Genomic DNA, 17,356 nt, shown 5'->3' with positions numbered 1-17,356 from the left:
AGGCCGCTTTAATCAGGGCGCTCAGGCTTTACAGAGCCAGAATGGCCGAGTAAGGAAGCCGGGCAGAAAAATGCTTGATACACAACTAGGAGCGAGAAAGAGAACTATGAAGAGGACGCAGGATATATAAGGGAGGTAAAGCAAAACATTACCAGCGCAGAGGACAACTAACCATGCCTATTGCTCCAAGCGTACGGAATACCTGCTCTGGGGTCGGATGTAACGACGTATCTAGCAATATTTCAAATATCACCCCAGGTAGCCTTGATCTACCTTGGAAGGGACACACTTCTTATATGAGTTAGATATATTAGATATCATCACATCAGGGACACTCAAACCCCGCGAAAATCTGTTCCTGTTCTTCACTAAATTCCCTCATAATAGTCTCCCTCCTCGCGTCTGACCTCGGCCGAATGGTACACTTGAAATCCTTCGCACACACCAGAAATCCCTCGCTATAACCCGTCCCCGGGCTAGAGTCCGGCTCAACGCGGTTTCCCTCTTCATCAGACCCAGCCTCGATATCAAACGCCCAGATGATCTTCGCTATCGCGAGGAGCAGGTTCCGCTCTGAAACGTGGATCCCCGGGAAGATCCGTCGGCCTGTGCCGTAGCCATAGTGGTCGCTGGTATCGGGGTCGGAGGATCCGGCGAACTCAGAGGCGAGCGATGTCACGCCTTTGTAGTGGTCTGGGTCAAAGACGTCAGGGTTCGCGAAGCGTGTGCCGTCGCAGTGCAGGCCCCAGCCGTCAACTATCATCGTTGTGCCCTTTGGGATGAAGTAGTCGTTGATCCAGTCATCTAGGTAGAACGTTAGTGCTTCATCGAAGTAAGACAGGTAAAACAAAGTAGATCTGTTACACACCTTCAGCGGCGGCATGTGGAAAGGCCTAGGGCACCGCCGGCCGCCATCGCATCGCCTCCTTCACCGTGGAAACGACGTAAGGGAGTTTGTCGTAGTCCTCCCACACGGGCGTCCTCTGCGCGCCGACGACGGCATCAATCTCGGCCTGTGCCTTTTTCAGCACATCCGTCCACTTCGTCATCGCATGGATGAACGCGAGTATGATCGAGCTGGATGTATCGGAACCGCCCTCCATCAGCTATCCACCGAGGAAATAAAGCTGATGCCGCGTGAGACCGATCTTGTCATTCTGGTCGAGCACGGTATCCAGACAGCTGCCGACGCTACCTACTTTCTTCCTCCGCTCAAGCACGATATCCGAGTACTCGGCGTATAAATTGTTCATCGCCACGCTGACCTCCTGCACCCTCGACCTCCAGTTCCCCAAAATCCTTTGGGGGATGTAGTGCAAGAACCCGTAGATATCCACAGGCGGCGTATTCCCGGGCTCCATAACCTTGCTCCAGGCCTCCATCATCTCATACAGCCGACTCATATGCAGCGTCTCGATAGAGGGGGTGCGGATGCCATAGACCAAGCTCATAGTAATGCTATTACTAAACCGCTTGGGATGCAACATATGCTGGTCCGGCCGGAGGCAGAAATCGCGAAGCATCTGAACTGCTTCCACATTCTGCACGCGGATGTGTGATTTCTCGACCATGGACTCCATGAAGTGCTGGTGGACGGCTTTGCGCATTGGGCGCCAGAGCGGGCTGTATTGCATTGCAAGGAGGTGACTGCCGCCTGTGATGGTGTGTGCGACAAAGGAGGTCGGGCGGTTGCTGTATTTCGAGCTCTTGCGGTCGATGAGTTCCTTGACAAGTGTGCGGTATGTCAGCAAGATTGCGGTTCCGGTGCCGAGTTTCAGCGAGTAGATGCCCCCGTATGTGCGGGCCCATTCGGTGAATCTGGATGTGTGGGCGTTTAGTTATATTGTGTTAGGCTTGGTTTATTTTAGAGTCCTTGAATGACGGGGAGCTTTTTTCACACTTACTTGAGATACGCTCCCTTCGTCGGAATCTGATGCAGATTACCTAGGATAGGCAATGTCAGTGGCCCTATTTGTGGAAATTAAGACCCATCAATGCCTATTCCTGAGGCACATGAACAAGTTAACGAAGACGTGAGATACCCGGCAGAAGCCCTTTTTCCCTGCGGCCTTTTGTCAGGATCACCCACAGAGACCCGAGCAGGACGACAACAAGAACAATTGGAAGGAACTGCATGTTGGGCGTGCGTGAATGTAGCCTAGCGTAGGGAACGAGTTGCCTGAAAAGTAGGATCAATCAAAGATTGAGTCCATGTGTTCGTAGATAGAGGAACACGGTTGGATTGTCTATAAGGCTTGCAGACGGCCCCAGATAATTTCCCCAGGTTGGGGCCAGGCGTGCGGGGGCGTTACCAACGGAGCATCTGGAGCAATTTCGGTGGAATTCGACTCAGGGCCTTGGCCTATCATTTGTCATCGATCGAGAGGACCTGGATGTACAGATCGCTTGAATCATACGTACAACTATTGTTTACTATCATGGAGAAGACAGTTGTTTATTTGTGCGGAGTAATAGAACCCCATAAGGTCAACAGCAAGACGAATACAATTAACTAAACTCCAGTATCTACTCGAGGAATCCCTCCGGAAGATCAGGACCTACAAGAGTCGTCGCAAGAGAAGAAGATGGCCATTACTTCCATGCATGGCAAGCCTACCCCAGACATGGAGATTATCCGGCGGAAGCCCGAGACCGATTGACTGGATGCGTCTCATCCACCAAATCGCCGTCGACGTAATGCTCGACAATGAATCCCGACGGATCGAACCTGGAAAAAGTTACCAAGTCAGGCGCAGCAACAAAACCCATTCGAGCCGGATCAAGTAGAAACGCATGAAGGAGCACGCACCAATAATCAAATATCTGGCTTCCCATGATATGCCTGCCAACTCCCCAGCAGTTCTTATACCCTTTCGCCCGCAACCAGTGATGTCCCAACAACTGGGTATCAAAGTCGTGTGTTTCAAACGATGAATGATGGACGTGCCATTTAGGGCCCTCGAAGAAGAAGAACGAGTGGTGGTCGACTAATTCCCGACCGCGATCCAGATGGAGGAATACGGTGATATCTTTGCCTTTTTTGCTGTGGACGAGCTGCGGATATCAGTATATATATATAGTTTTCGGCAAGACTAGGGAAATATCACCAGGGAACGTACATCGCTGGCCTCGAAGTTGAACCTGGTCGTAAAGAACTCGTTCGTGCGTGCGAAATCCGTCACGCAGAGGCCAAAGTGGCCGAGTTTGTGGACTGGTGGTGGGCCTGCTAGCTATCAGGGTCTTTATTGGTAGGTAAATTGGCGGCGAACATACCGTGTCTGAATCTCTGCGTGCTATTCCCCGGTCGGTGCTTGTCCGTAGGCTGCAGCCACCACCGCGGTCAGCTACCTACGCCCACTCTTTACTGGAATCTGCAACAACGGGGGGTGGTGACAACATACATAATTATACCGCAACTGCGGCAACCTTTCCGCCTCCACTTCACCTTCACCTTCCCTCTTCATCTCCTGTTCAAAGACCAGGCGAAACGGAATCCCATCAACAGGATCCGTAAAGGTAACGCAGAACCCACCCCCGGGAACCTCAGGGTTCTCTTTGCCTACGTCAACAACGGGACTCGCATTCGGCAGCGTCCGCGACGCAAATTCTAGATCATCGAGGGATTCAACAACAAATGCGGCGCCGCCGAATGCGTCTTCATCGCCGGACTGCGCGTAGTCGACGAAGGGCTCGGCACTTGTGCCGTGGTAGTAGATCGTTCGACGGGTCGGATTGTCTGTAGCTCCAAGAAGGGGTTTCTGTTGGTCGACCTCCTGGAGACCGAAATCTTCCATGAACTGGGCTGCTTTGTCAAGGTCCTTGTGTGTGTAGTACACGTGGGCGAGGCGGACAAGCTTGATGTTGCGGTCTGGAGAGGGAGCCATTTTGGTACCTGGTATAGCGTCTCTTCACTTGTTGGGCAAGAAACGGCAACGTGAAGGAGACGAGAAAGCGGGTGTGCCTAGTGTCACGCACCGGGAATGACCAAGTTCACCTTGTAAATACATCTCCCTCGTTGCTTCTGCTAGCGGCGCGGCTGTGCATTGCAGAGTCTTCATGTTTACTGCCACAGCATGGCGGGCGAGGAGTATGCGCGCGTTTATTCGTGGGGGAATGATCCGGAAAGGAAGGTGAGCATACCGATGACCTTTATCTTTTATTCCCTCTCATCGATTTCGAGCATAATGGTTGACTCTGGAATATCAATGAGATTGTCGCGGAGCGGTACTCCGACGGCAACCTGTACGCTTTATCCATCCATCCCCTCCTTTCCATTTTCTAAAGGACTAGTACCAACCTAACTCGAAAATCCAGGTTCTGCCTCGGTAACACTGTCCACTGCCACCCACCACTCAACGGCCTCGGCTCAAACACCTGCATCCAAGACGCCTTCAACCTGGCGTGGAAGATTGCCAACGTGCACCGCGGCTTCGCAGGCGCGGAGCTCCTGTCAACCTACTCAACCGAGCGCCAGCCCGTCGGCGCGGGGATCGTCGCGCGCGCAAACCAGGCGTTCCGCGACCACCAGCCGATCTGGGCCGCGCTGGGGATGCTCGAGACGAGTCTCGATGAGCGGGAGCGCGCGCTGCGGGAGTTGAGTTTGCCTACGGCGGATGGACGAGGGCGACGACGGACACTCTGCGAGGCGATCGCGCATACACGCCATGAGTTTAGGGACGGAGATGGGGCAGCGGTATACCGGGGTGGGGATCTTTACTGCTGATGAGGGGGGGGCATTTGTTCCTGCTGGAAAGGTTGCGGAGGAGGCGGTGTTGTACCACGAGGCTAGTACGTACCCGGGTTGTCGGCTGCCGCATGTGCGGTTGAACAGGTCCATCCCTGGAGAACCAGTCTCGACGATTGATCTGGCGGGTCATAGGGAGTTTACGCCGTTCACGGGGGTCGGGGGTGATGCATGGAGAGAGGCGGCGGAAATCGTGGCGGAGAAGCTACGTATACCTATGCTGGCGCATTCGATTGGGTTTGGAGTGCACCAGGACTGGGCGGATCTGTATTTCGACAGGGCGCGCATGCGTGGTGTGCAGGAGAGCGGCGCTGTCCTCGTCCGGCCGGACCGGTTTGTTGCGTGGGGGGCAGACGGGGTGTTGGGGGGTGTGGAAGAGTGTGAAGGCAGGTTGACGGGGGTGATGAAGAGTGTTCTGTGCTTGCATTGAATTAGATAGGATACATCGAACCTGGACCCTGTGAGATCCAAAATGGAGGTATCCTATTAAAATAAGTTTTGAAAGCTATTCAGCCCCGTCCGTTCCCAATCCCACCCAGAGCCCCAGTCTATCTCGGGGGATAATTCCATTCCATTGACGCTGAACAGATGTTCCAGCGGCGAGTTGCTCCCGAAGAGGATCATCGGGTCAATCAGAGTAGCCGAAGAGAGTTGCTGACTGCCAGCCATCTGCTCCTGGATCTCGATTGGAGAGATTGGATTTAGCATCCCCGGCGCGCCTAATGGGTCTTCGATGCTCTGCGGTTGTGTCTGCCAGCCCGGTGTTGACACTGGGTAGTTAGCCGGAGGGGGAGTTGGGAATGGAGGCGTGCACAGGTGATGATCTTCGTGCGCCGCAGCAGGGGACGTCTCCGATGTGGCCTTGCGCTTGCTTGGGAGGCTTTTCTCGTGCCTTGGGGAATTGTCACGCGTGCCCGTAGGCGTCGTTTGTGAGCCCTCACACAGAACGTTCTTCTGCTCCAGACTCCTTGCTGTCCGGACCCCAGCCTGCTCCTGCTGCCGCCATGTCTCAACCTGCCCCTCAAGTGTCTCCAAACTCTGCTGGGCAGCGGTATTCATTTCCCAGAAGCTTACACACTTTTTATACGTCTGATGGAGTACTTCATATCTTGATCGAAGGACCGAGCGGAGCGTGGCACCCGGCCGACACAGCTGGCTACGCATCAGATTAACCGCGGACGCGAGCCAGATCGTACTCGAGAGAAACGGATTGATGTATTGCACGTGGTCATCGCTGCTGTGGTGTATGATGGCGAGCGCCTCGTCTGCGGCGTCGAAATATTCTTTTGTTGTTGGATGCTCACGCTCGGGGGCTGCTTCGTCGGTACTATTATCTTGGCTGATGCTGCTGCTGGCGATCTCAACGCGGATCTGGCCCTTGAAGACGTCGTACCGGTAGATCATCAGCCGAGCGAGTTGGGTCATGACGTAGATATTGGACATCGAGCAATGCCCTGTCGCTTTGATGTAATCTCCCCCAGGACGCGATGCTCGAAACCGAGATACTGGTGGTGTCTGTATTTGAGATGATCCGGAAGATAACCTCGAGTCGCTGGCGAGACTCGTCGACTGAGTCGCCCTTTGATCGTGCAGCCGTGATCCACTACCGGGAACCCCCCGCGAACTCGAAATCCGCTGCGCCTCTTTCAACGAGTTGATAACGACAAACCACGCTTTCCGCGACTGGTTCCCACTCGCCCCAAGCACCTTCCAGCGCCGCGTCTGGTCCCGCTGGAAGAAGCAGCTCCGGCAGGGCTCCGCACGAACCAATCCTCATCTTCGACGGCGAGCAGGACCTCCATCTGCGTCCAGTCGATTGCCTGGGGTGTTCGACGGATCGTCGTGGCAAAAACCTCCATTTCCCAGATCGCCCACAACCCGCGCCGTTTCTCTTCATTTGCGGACCATTGCGACGCGTCGTCATTTTTAAGTATCTTTTTATTTCTCCTATTTTTCATTCTTAGATAATATATTAGATAATATACCTAATTAGTTTACCTAGTCTTGTATTATGAAGGGTCTTCACTGAATGTATGTTGATTGAGTATCGAGGGTTTTCTAACTATCGAGGGTTCGTGGAGAGGTCGATGTCGGAACGGAACAGATCAACTAGTATTATATATAAATTCTTTTTAGGTATGGTAATAGCTATTTTAGAATATTTATAGTCTTGTAATTTAATTAATTCTTAATCTACTAGAGTCCTTAAGGTAGTATAAACTATAGTAGCAACGAGCTGAGGATCCTCAGGTCACAGTTATTATTCAATCCATCTATCCTTGTCTCTTCGTCTTGGCTAGGCTTGTTAACTGGGGTTAGTTGTTTCTATTGGCCTTTTCTCCTGCCTTTTTCTCCTGTCTTCCTTTCCGGGTTCTGCCTTGCGGTCCCGCCTGGCGAGGTTGATCACGCCTTCCTCAACCTTGGGATCATGTTGACCGAAGCTGTCACGGACGGCGCCTGAACCGGCAGGCACCAACAACAACCCCGCTCAGCTCGCTGCCTGATGGCAGCCCAACAGCTAATTGATGAGACCTCGTGTTGCTTCCTGTATTTTATATAAATCTAAACAAGTTCTATCACAAAGACTAGGCAGCTTGATGCTTGCTGGACCCAGCGTCGCGACGGCTGAATACTTTCGCCGAATCCCGACGCCTCATGCAGGTAAAGGTAGACTCCTGTATTGCAAAGAAGGCAGCTAAGTAGCTTTAAAAAAGACTTCTAAATAGCTACAAAAGACTCCAAAGAAGCCTTCTAAAGCTTTATCCCCACAGAATTTGTAGACTCCAGGTCTTGTAGCAGCGAAAAAGGTCAAGAATGCCCCCGATACTACAAATCATCAAGGAAGGCAGATCTACCTCCCATAGCACTTTCGGGACAATTAAAATTCAATATAGCTTCTTTCTAACCCCCATTTCAAAACATCAAAAGATATCTAGATATAATTAATTCTATAAAGTTGAATTGCTTCATATTGGCTATCACATGTGGCCGTGAAATCGGGCAGTAACTCGGACCGGGAGTCATGTGATCACCTACAGTACTGAGCTGAGCAGAACGGAAACGGGGAAACCTGCACCCGAGCTTGCAACCCCTCATCTCAGACAACGCAGTTCGGGCTGGAGGTTCGCCAAATCTCCTGTTTACCTCCAAATTCGCACATTTGGCAACATGGGAGACCCATTGTCAGTCGCCTCCGGGGTTGTTGCTCTGTCTGGGTTTGCTCTTCAGGCCAGTAGATCACTGTACCGGACAATTGAAGGTTTCCGAAACAGCAAGCGGGCCGCCAGGGAACTGCGAGAAGAGGTCCAGGCCCTCTCGCAGACGCTCGAAACTCTGGAACACGTTGCCGGGGAATATGAAGTGGAGCTTTCGGCTCTAAAGCTACCTTTATTGCGATGTGGTGCTGCCTGCAAGGAGCTAAGCGACCGAATTGAACAGTGTGTAAAGCACTCCGCCGGATCAAGGACTAGTTTGCGAGACTGGACTAGACTTCAGTATCTGGGTGAGGATATTGCCAACTATAAAAATGTGCTTGCCAACTACAAGGCAACTATAGATATTGCGCTAGGTGGTGCGACTTTGTAAGTCACGAGTCTGAGTCTCTTGTCATGAATGACCCTGACTTTGTTATCAGCCGGACTGTTGCGGTCACACGTCAAGTGCTCCAAGAATACAAGGACATGATACAAATGACTACCTCGGATCTCCACGATCGATTGAACGAGATCGAGGGGAAACTAAGCATTAGCCAGTCTCGAGACGACCCGGGCGCCACTATCAGCCCTGAAGAATTACAAAAGATAGAAGATGAAAAGCAGAGTACAGCACATTGCCTTGATGTCTGTAAACAGGTTTCAAATTATATCGAGCAGTATCAGTCCAAATACGAGAACAGGACTGGGGGAGCTGACGGCACACATGACACAACGAGTCAAACAAGCCCCAATCCCAGCAGAGCTCAGCAAATAGCCCAAAGTTATCTGAAATCCTGCATCCAGAATATGAGTGCAGCATCGAATCGGCTCCAGGACCACCTGAATCAACTAGAAGCAAACTTGCGAAGCAATAAGAATCCAACAGTGCCCGACCAGGTGGCGGGCGACTTTCAGAAAATAAAGGAAGAGAGGGAGACAATTGCTCAGTGTTTGAATATCTGCGCCGATGCCTCTAGTATCTCTGAGAGCTCGAGAGTGAATGTATTTGAAGATGTGGCGTCTTTGGACGATACGCAGCAAGTATTAGTTTCCACTATCGGAGACTTGCTGCATGCCAAACGGGTTTCTACTGGTGCAAGGTCGTTACAGGTGCTTGGACAAATGTCGGATGAAACTCTACAGCATTTAAATTCTCGGCATAATGGCTCGCGTGATGACCTTATAGTGGATGTCGAGCAGAGAGAGGGAAAGGATTTCCGTGATCGGTACGGTACTGGTCGCTCGCTCCAGTACGAGAATCCAGCGCGGAAGCCGGGCAATCCGAGGTCAACGCCATGAAGCCGGTGCGTTGAGTCGGATACATGACTGAGCTTACTTTCACGTACACTACTAGTTTTGTCGAGGCTCTGGGGAAGTGGGTTTATACATTGGGAAGTCTCTCTCGCTGTATTTAATATTGAGCTTAAATATCTCCTTCCTGGTATTAGCTGTATATTTTGACCCAGGCAGATCTATCATTCTACTAAATTGTATGGTATTCAGACTATATATTGGTGGTGATGGCCCTTTATTCGTAACGATGTGCAGTATACGATGGAAACCTCAACTCTACTCTTCCAGTTCGCAAAGCTACAGCATTAACATTGAAATAATTCAAAGTGGCGTAATCTTGGACACACATCTCTGCCCTTCGAAGTGTTGCTCATTTGTTTGTGTAAATAATGGGGCGTGTAGTATTCACAAAAGCACTCTGTACAGTATCATCCGACATTTGGCCAAGTACTAACTTTGACCCATTTCCCAACTTGATGCGCTTTGCAGAGATGAGGTCTTTGAGAGTTGTCACCACGGCTAGGTGGCTATTGTCTCCCGCAGTGATATCTTCATAGGAGTTCGTGCGTGGTTGATTGGCTTGCTCCCTGGCGTGCTTGCAGAACTCTAATAAAGCTTCAGTGCCTTGGACCTCTTCCTGAAAATTTTGTTTGTCGACGCTATATCTATCGCTCAGCAGTGGAATATCCTGTCGGGATATTGGAAGTGGTTTATCGACTTTATAGAGATTCTCCAATAGCTGTATTTTCCAGCTCATAATTTCCTTTCGTGCTGAATTTAGTCCTTCTGCATGGATCAATAAAGATTGCATCGGCCTTTCACAAAAAGAGAGTTGTTGGGATGGCTCCTTGGCTGCACTTTCTAAGTCTCCCAGCAGAGTAGGCTCTGACTGATTCAGGAGAGTAAGAAATTGCTGACAGAAGTCAAGACCATTTTGAGTGCTCTGCTTCTCATTTTCCATCCTTTGGAACTCAGCCGGGTCCATTATTGCGATTGTGAATTTGTTGCGGGACAAGGTCTCTACCTTCGTGCGGATACCTTCTAGATGAGTTTTCAAATCACACTGCGTGTTCTGAATAAGCTCCTTATACTCCTCCAAGACATTTTGTGATTTTTGTTGTGTGACTGTATGAGGAATGTTAGCACTACTAACATAACACAACAGCAGCTGTTACATGTAAGGGTCTGGTAGCTTAGTCTCTAGCTAACAGTGCCTGTGGAACATGAAGGGTTTATTAAAGAACTATAATAAGAAATTGTATAAGGCATGTTATTATACCTTATAGGCTTGGCAGGGCTTGGGCCTTAGTAGCTTGATAAAAGTTGCTTATTATATAAGATTAAAGGTCAAGTCTTAATATAGGCTCTAGCTTATAATAATACCCCCCTTTTACACTATACAGGTTAGACTTGTTAACCCGTGGGTTTTGGGTTGACCCATGGCCTTTGAAGATGAACTGGTGGGTTTTGGGTTGGGTTATGGGGATTGGGAACCTAGACAATCTTTTTTCTACAATACTTACCTGCCAATGCTTCTTTGATGTCTTTCAGGGGCACAACAGCCATTAATTCAGTTGACTTTTGCTAGATATACCTATTTGAAGTCCTGCTATAGTGCCTATAAGGGGCTAATATAGCTTAGACAGGTTATTCAACAACCCATTATATGTAGAGATGTTGCACGATATATATTTGAAACTACTTGGAGAGTTTTCAGATGCAATTATCTAGAGGAGCTGCTTATTCCTTTTGGAAGAGCCCTAGCATGGGCTTTTGTCTTGTACAACTATGAGTTTAACATGGTTAGTTTGCTGCAACTAATTCTAAGGGGATTGCAACCCTTTAGGTGGTCAGCAGAAAGATTGTTACAGCGCCCGATCCAACCTGTCCAGGAGCTATTAGAACGGCTTGTTTCAGAGCATAATAAAGATGATAATCAGCACAGATACGCGGGCTTTAACTTCCCTCTACTCGAAATTCATAGATACAAACAGAACTCCTCATGCATTATACTTCTAAATAATATCAAGCGGGCCACTCTTTTTAAGAATGGAATATTATTCAGGGATCAGTCAATTGTGGTGTGTCATAGCGTGCCTTATCCGCGACCGAGATACCTAACAGACTCCTATCACGGAATTCGAGCTTCCATACACAATTGGCCCCCGATCAATACGGAAGCTCCTGCTCATCGACCCCCAGATGCCCATACACTGCTCCAGTAGAGTGATCTTTGTACTGAACAGGGACCAGTTAAAAATGGGTGGGATTGAGGAATATGTTGACTCTCTTACTATCACCGGCTTGTATTACTGCACACAAGAGCTATTTCTTAGCTTGTTATATATTATTATGCGGAACGGCTTCGGCCTCAGCAAGTTCCGCTTGTTAGACAAGAGGCAGCACACGTATCAGGGCGTCGTCAGGGTTAGGTTAGAAAAAATCCACCATGCATGGCGTAAGGTTTCTAGGGCTGCATGAAATCTACCCATGGAATCTACACACGGAGGCTACCTACTCACTGACTTCAAAGAATGCAGACCTTTCCGTGAAGTCGAATGAATTGTTGCAATCAGTAGGTGAATCACCCATTGGCCGTGTATTCTTGAGGCCCACATAGATTCGGAGGAGCCTTGGCAGGAGTATCAGCCCCAGCAAAATACATCACGGCACGTGCACGTGGATTGTCGGATCAAGGGCGCTAACTGTTGAATATAGAATATCTCGGTGGATGTGTTGTTCCGATAAGGAAGTGGGTCTGTGCATACATGGTGTATATAACCAGTCCATCAATCCCTCAAGATTAGAAGAGTAATGAACAACTTCATGCATATGAACCTACCTGAATTTAACAGATCTGGTCGATAGGGACCTTGGAAGAGCCAGATATAGTCAAGAGAGTGCCCTCACTTCGAGGCTCCGGAGTGGAAGTAAGGCAGCCCTTGGATGCTCAAAGCAGAATCTGGGAAGTCAGGCATCTAATAAAGAATCTAAAGTTAGAGAGGAAGATATTCGCGATTGGTCAGCTTAAGGCAAGGTAATTTTGTACATACCTTACGAACGGTGCAGGCAGGCGGCATGGAAAAAATATCATTGAATGGCGATAGACTCGCGAATGGTCAGGATACAGGTGGTGCATGAGGTGCAGCTATTGAGGGTGGTCGAGGCGGGCGGGGCAGTAGGTTATGGATATTGTTTCTTTGCACAAGCAAAAGCGGTGGGTGGGCAGGAAGGCACGGGATATTTGGAGGTCTGAAGGGCTGAAGTGGGGACCAAGTAAGTTGGAAGCCAATAATTGCTACTGAATCGTACTCAGGCGTTGCGCTGAAGAGCATCTAGTACGGTACAGATTTCTCTATTCCAAATGCAGAACTTCCACGATAGTATAACTGTCAAGTTTCTTTTGTTGAGACGCAGCATTTGCGTATCCCTGCCTTCACTCACCTAGTCCCTTCATCAGCCACTCGTCGTATAGGAGTTCCAAAGCTGTCAGCCGGTCCTCGGGGTTCCATTGCAAGGCCATCCGAAGCCACCGCAAGAACCCTTCCTTATCTTCAACGTTCTTGGCAAGGCTCTCAAGGGTAATATCTGGTATTGGGACTATTTCTTTCCAGCTACCCGATTCATCCCAGAAGACCGAACTGAGGTGTCTTGGTTCCCGGAATTCAGGTGGTAGAGAACCCAGTAAGGCTACCAGTTCTGCCATATGGACCCGATCGTCAAATATACTATTTGGGTTTTTGCCGTTGATGGGGTTGCGAGGGCTGATAATATCCCGGGCCTGAATACAACAAATATTAGCCTTCTCTATTTAAGCAAAATCAAGAATATTTCTACTCACGACCATGGCAACATTCCATATATCCACCTTGTAACTCCAGCTCGATCTCAAGATTACCTTAGGAGCTCTATTAACATTTGGCATGATATTATCCACGTGCTCTTTGTCGCCAAATCTAGCTTCCCCAAAATCGGCAAGAGCTGGCAGCCCACCTCTTGGAAGGAAACTTAAGGCCTTGTAGATTGTTCGTTCTTTGAGCATCTTTCGAGGCGATGGATCTGTAACTTCGGCTTCTTCGAATCGGGAAAGATAGCTAGTCTCAGTCTAGGCGGCAAATGTCTACTGGCAATCATCCATCCATCCATCCTCCATGCTGTAAACGAGTGTCATTGAATATCTTCTATTCCATTTTCTCTGAAAACCTGAATGGTAAGGTATATACCATTAGTCCCAGACATATTCGTTCCCATAGCCTCCCATACCCTGTGTGTTGGTGCTGCGGGTTCGCACATACAATCACAAAAAAAAGTGATACTGGGTCACTGTCCCTTTCGTAGGATGATTGATCCGCATGAACCTGCCCGTGCAGAGGTATCCCCTCTATTAGTTGGGCGTTATAGCTACGACACCAAAACAAATTGGCTCTCCTGCGATATCGGGGGTACATGTTTGGCCTGCTGGGCAATGCTTCCGGTGCTGAGGAACCCCATTGTTGTCACACTCCCAAATCCAATTGGCGGAATCGGAACCTAAAGATTACTCATAAATTAGTAAAAAAAAGGTTAAGATAAAAATTGGAATTATTTGGAAGAAAAAATACCCGTGTCAAAGCAGATATTCTTCCCAGAAGGGCATTGAAATTCGATTTGGGCCGTAGCAAAGCTAAGGAGGTTCAAGAGAGAACAAGCGGTTGTAACAGAAGTATAAAGATACATTATAGATCAAAAGTTGGGTTCTCAATAGGACGTCTTAGTATCAACTAGAGTTGGGAAAGGAAAAGGAATTGCAGGGCTTATGGCCGCTTATGTATGTAGGAAGAAATCATCAGCCCGGTTGAAGGTATTGCCCTCATGACACCTCGTTTCCAGAGGGGATGCGTAAATACGAATTCTAGGACGCCTAAACATTCACCTTGAATGAATTGATCCAATCACTCAATTTCCGTCGGTCAGCTTACGGCGCTCCATTGGGCCATCGATTCACTTCTTAGGGGAATTAGGCTGACCACCCAATATACCGCTTGTAAAGCCAGCGTCTAAAATTGCTAGGGGTTGATATGCAAATTCAAGGACATGGCCGTTATACCAGTAATTTATGATACTAGTATTTCTGGTGGTGCCCTTTTCTGCCGGCCCAATTTCCCCATTACATAAGATGTGAATCGGTGGCCCTAGTGATAATGGAGCACCGTACTGTAGTTGCCCGCTAAGGCTCCCGGGCCAAATGGGGCGCCTGAATGGCACACTTCACGCTTGCACTCCTTGAATGATCTGGGTCCTAGGCCACCGAATTTCTCGATCAGAATTTCCTTAACGTCTTCAAGAAAATTCTTTATCAGTCACTCGGACCTGAGAACCAAAAAGCTCCCCAATCTATCTTCCTGGAAGTCACCACAGAATCCCATCTTTTCCCTACCCCATTCTTACGATGTCCTATCCTCCAACAACCAGCAACTCATCTGCTACCAACGAAGATGTCCCTGGTCCTTCAGGTGCACAATATCAGGACGCGTTGCATAGTTACATCCGGAACGAGCTCTTCAGCCCCCCGAAAATCATGATACAGATTTCGGGCTCTCATAAGGCCAAACATGATCCAGAACCAATTTCGGGCGTGGATTTTGACCTGTGGCTCGATTTCTCGCAAGACTGTCAATTAGAGGGTATTGAACTGACGGAAAACATCGGGATGACGACCTATGCCAATTCCTCTACCATGGAGACAGAGTTTAATGACATGCTAGGTCCCTGGTGCAGGAGATACTTTAGCTGCCAGACAGAAGAAATGAGGTAAATTGCTCTATATACTACCTGACTTACTGTTTTCCCAATCCGAGCTAACAACTGTCATACAGCATGGTCATTAAAAGGGAAATCGTGTCTTGCGATGAGGCGGAGATATTAACTCGCTTGCAATGTCTTGCGAACGGGGTTGCTTACGGAGGGACTCTTGCCATTCAAGTCCATCTCTCAGGAGTACAGACGCTACCATTCTCTACAGAGCCTATGGGTGGCGAGAGGAAGTTTGAAGCTAAGAGTCGCTGGAGCTGTAGATGGCCCCTTCTCGACACATCCATAGGCAACCTGCACAAATCTCTATGGGCGAGGCGCCTACAAGATGCCATGGTTGATCAAATTAAAGGGCAGGTTGCACTAAGCGACACACCTGTGAAGCTTGGTAGGTCTGCCCTACGCCGAGGCATAGCCAAGGGTGGCTTTGAGGTTGCATCCTTGGAAAGTGTGCCTACTGAGACTGGAGACTCTATGAAGCGGTCGACCATGGCGTATAGAAAGTGGGGGTGCGATGAGGTTGATTCTTAGTACAGGGGCTCATTCACTGTAGAAGTACTTATAGGTATAACCTTTACCTGAAAAGTTCACTTGTCCCTAATGCTCCCCAGAATGGAAAAGTTCATTCTATTTCATAATTTCACATTCTTTCTCTGCTTCTGCTAATCAAAACAAAAAGTTCATATGACAGCGACAAAGTACATAATGCATCCAGGATATTCAGCGGCAAGAACGACCCAGGATATTTCCCATCCGCGTTCTCCATCTAGCTATGACAAGTGTAACGAGGAAGCTCATCGCCAGAATGCTCGATACCAATTTCAAGCGGACCGTTCTGCATTATCCCCGTCTCCCCTCTCTGGTACAAGCATTGGTCGATAATGACCTCATTAGCATTATACCAGGTTTCGAGAGGGAAAACGATTGGGTCGCATGCAGTACATATGTAACTGAGACAACTCCCATATGTCAGCTCGTGGCATTGCCCTGCCGGAACCCCAATTGAACCGCCGGCTTGTCGAATATGTCCGTTCAGCGTGGTACAGTCGTCGAGGTGAGGGGGCCCAAGTCGGCCAAACTATATATTGGAAGGAGACGTGTAAGTTATATAGAAAGCAGGAACACGGTAAAGAATAGTGAACAAACCCCGGTGCATTGATAAGCCCAATCCCTCTCCTCGAGTACATCACGAGTCGAATGAGTATTGCCAGCTTGGCCGTCTTCTAGGAGAGGGCGCTTTTTAATCTTCCAGGTAAGACCTTCAGGTAGCGGAGGAATGTCTTCCTCAGTCCTGATAAGTCCCCCTTCAGCATTATCACCGGCTTTGAGCATTACTTTATCGCCATGTGCGAAAGGACTCAAGACCCAAATGACAACAAGTGATAGAAGCTTCATAGTGATATCGATATTTTCAGGTCAATGAGAGATAACCAAGATAACTGCGTCCTCGGGTTGTGGAATTTGAAGAAGTGATTCCTTGACAGAGCAGCAGAATACGGCTCTTTTAAGTTACATACGACCTTGGTTAATATTTGGGACGGGGTCGGGATTGAAATGAGTCCAATGCTGTAAAAAATTAGCGTAGGATGCCTAAAACTAGCTTTATCGACTAAAAATTGTTCCGTAGGCGAGCCCTGCGATTTTCAATTGAACCCGGTGTCAAGGCTAGGTTATAAATTACTAAGAATCCATGCGGCCCTATGATATGCCTGCTCTGAAGTTGACTTAGGAAATAAGACAAGAAAGAACATCAACCGGGCCATTTGCTGAGGCGTTGCATCAAGGAAGGAAGCGGAATTGGACTCTCACATCTCGGCTGGCAGGGACTTGTTGGGTGGGAATTCGGTTTCCACAGCTGACTTGCCAGGAATAGGACAGCCATATTGACTGGCTCAAGGAGACCCAAGGCACCAATCTTATTTTGACACACAGGTGCAGCGAGCTCAAATCCCCGCGTAGACATCGAACTCCGATCCACTCAGACAATCATTTGCTGAGAACTTTTGGAGGAGTACTGCTAAGAATTCTGACGCGCGAACATGGGCGCGGTTGACCGTCACAGGCCCGGACACTTGAATCAGGGGAACTTAAGGAGTGGCCTTGTCTGGAATGATTACTGCCAAATAGGTCATCCCTTGGAGGTTAGTGCAGTTGTCCGTATGCTCTAGCATGGACAATTGGATAAAGATCATGGGAGACGAGTCCTCGAACAAAGGCAGGCGAATTTGGGAAAAGACGCCCAGCTGACTCTCTTTAACAAGCCTCTAGCTTCTCAAGATTGAAAATCACGTAAGTTTTGGCCCCTTGCTCCTCTTGAGGCCTACTTTTTGCTCCA

At 49.0% G+C, this 17,356-nt stretch overlaps 5 protein-coding genes across 5 annotated transcripts; 3 read left to right on the top strand and 2 right to left on the bottom strand.

Annotated features, from left to right (window-relative positions):
• Positions 1 to 325: 325 nt before the first annotated feature.
• Positions 326 to 3,884, bottom strand: BJX67DRAFT_391123 (cytochrome P450; the record flags this gene model as incomplete). The annotated part of the gene is made up of 10 exons (XM_071034726.1): positions 326 to 772; positions 903 to 1,106; positions 1,170 to 1,818; positions 1,905 to 1,968; positions 2,043 to 2,130; positions 2,662 to 2,728; positions 2,810 to 3,054; positions 3,120 to 3,223; positions 3,274 to 3,322; positions 3,402 to 3,884. 10 exons carry the CDS (start codon positions 3,882 to 3,884, stop codon positions 326 to 328), a joined length of 2,400 nt encoding a protein of 799 aa, XP_070881681.1.
• A 189-nt stretch (positions 3,885 to 4,073) lies between these two features.
• On the top strand, positions 4,074 to 5,174 carry BJX67DRAFT_385396 (FAD binding domain-containing protein; the record flags this gene model as incomplete). The annotated part of the gene is made up of 4 exons (XM_071033850.1): positions 4,074 to 4,130; positions 4,211 to 4,242; positions 4,315 to 4,598; positions 4,675 to 5,174. 4 exons carry the CDS (start codon positions 4,074 to 4,076, stop codon positions 5,172 to 5,174), a joined length of 873 nt encoding a protein of 290 aa, XP_070881680.1.
• A 20-nt stretch (positions 5,175 to 5,194) lies between these two features.
• Positions 5,195 to 6,363, bottom strand: BJX67DRAFT_365822 (uncharacterized protein). The gene has a single exon (XM_071030303.1). The coding sequence runs from the start codon at positions 6,185 to 6,187 to the stop codon at positions 5,231 to 5,233; it is 957 nt and encodes a 318-aa protein (XP_070881679.1). The 5' UTR covers positions 6,188 to 6,363; the 3' UTR covers positions 5,195 to 5,230.
• Positions 6,364 to 7,828: 1,465 nt separating this feature from the next.
• Positions 7,829 to 9,447, top strand: BJX67DRAFT_365821 (uncharacterized protein). Its single transcript, XM_071030302.1, has 2 exons — positions 7,829 to 8,325; positions 8,379 to 9,447. Exons 1-2 carry the CDS (start codon positions 7,913 to 7,915, stop codon positions 9,235 to 9,237), a joined length of 1,272 nt encoding a protein of 423 aa, XP_070881678.1. The 5' UTR covers positions 7,829 to 7,912; the 3' UTR covers positions 9,238 to 9,447.
• Positions 9,448 to 14,454: 5,007 nt separating this feature from the next.
• BJX67DRAFT_365817 (uncharacterized protein) lies at positions 14,455 to 15,666 on the top strand. The gene is made up of 2 exons (XM_071030301.1): positions 14,455 to 15,021; positions 15,087 to 15,666. Exons 1-2 carry the CDS (start codon positions 14,660 to 14,662, stop codon positions 15,550 to 15,552), a joined length of 828 nt encoding a protein of 275 aa, XP_070881677.1. The 5' UTR covers positions 14,455 to 14,659; the 3' UTR covers positions 15,553 to 15,666.
• Positions 15,667 to 17,356: the final 1,690 nt, after the last annotated feature.

This window comes from Aspergillus lucknowensis (assembly GCF_044049455.1).
Source record: "Aspergillus lucknowensis strain CBS 449.75 chromosome Unknown BJX67scaffold_63, whole genome shotgun sequence".
NCBI lineage: Eukaryota > Fungi > Ascomycota > Eurotiomycetes > Eurotiales > Aspergillaceae > Aspergillus > Aspergillus lucknowensis.
This window is presented reverse-complemented; position numbering and strand designations above follow the sequence as displayed.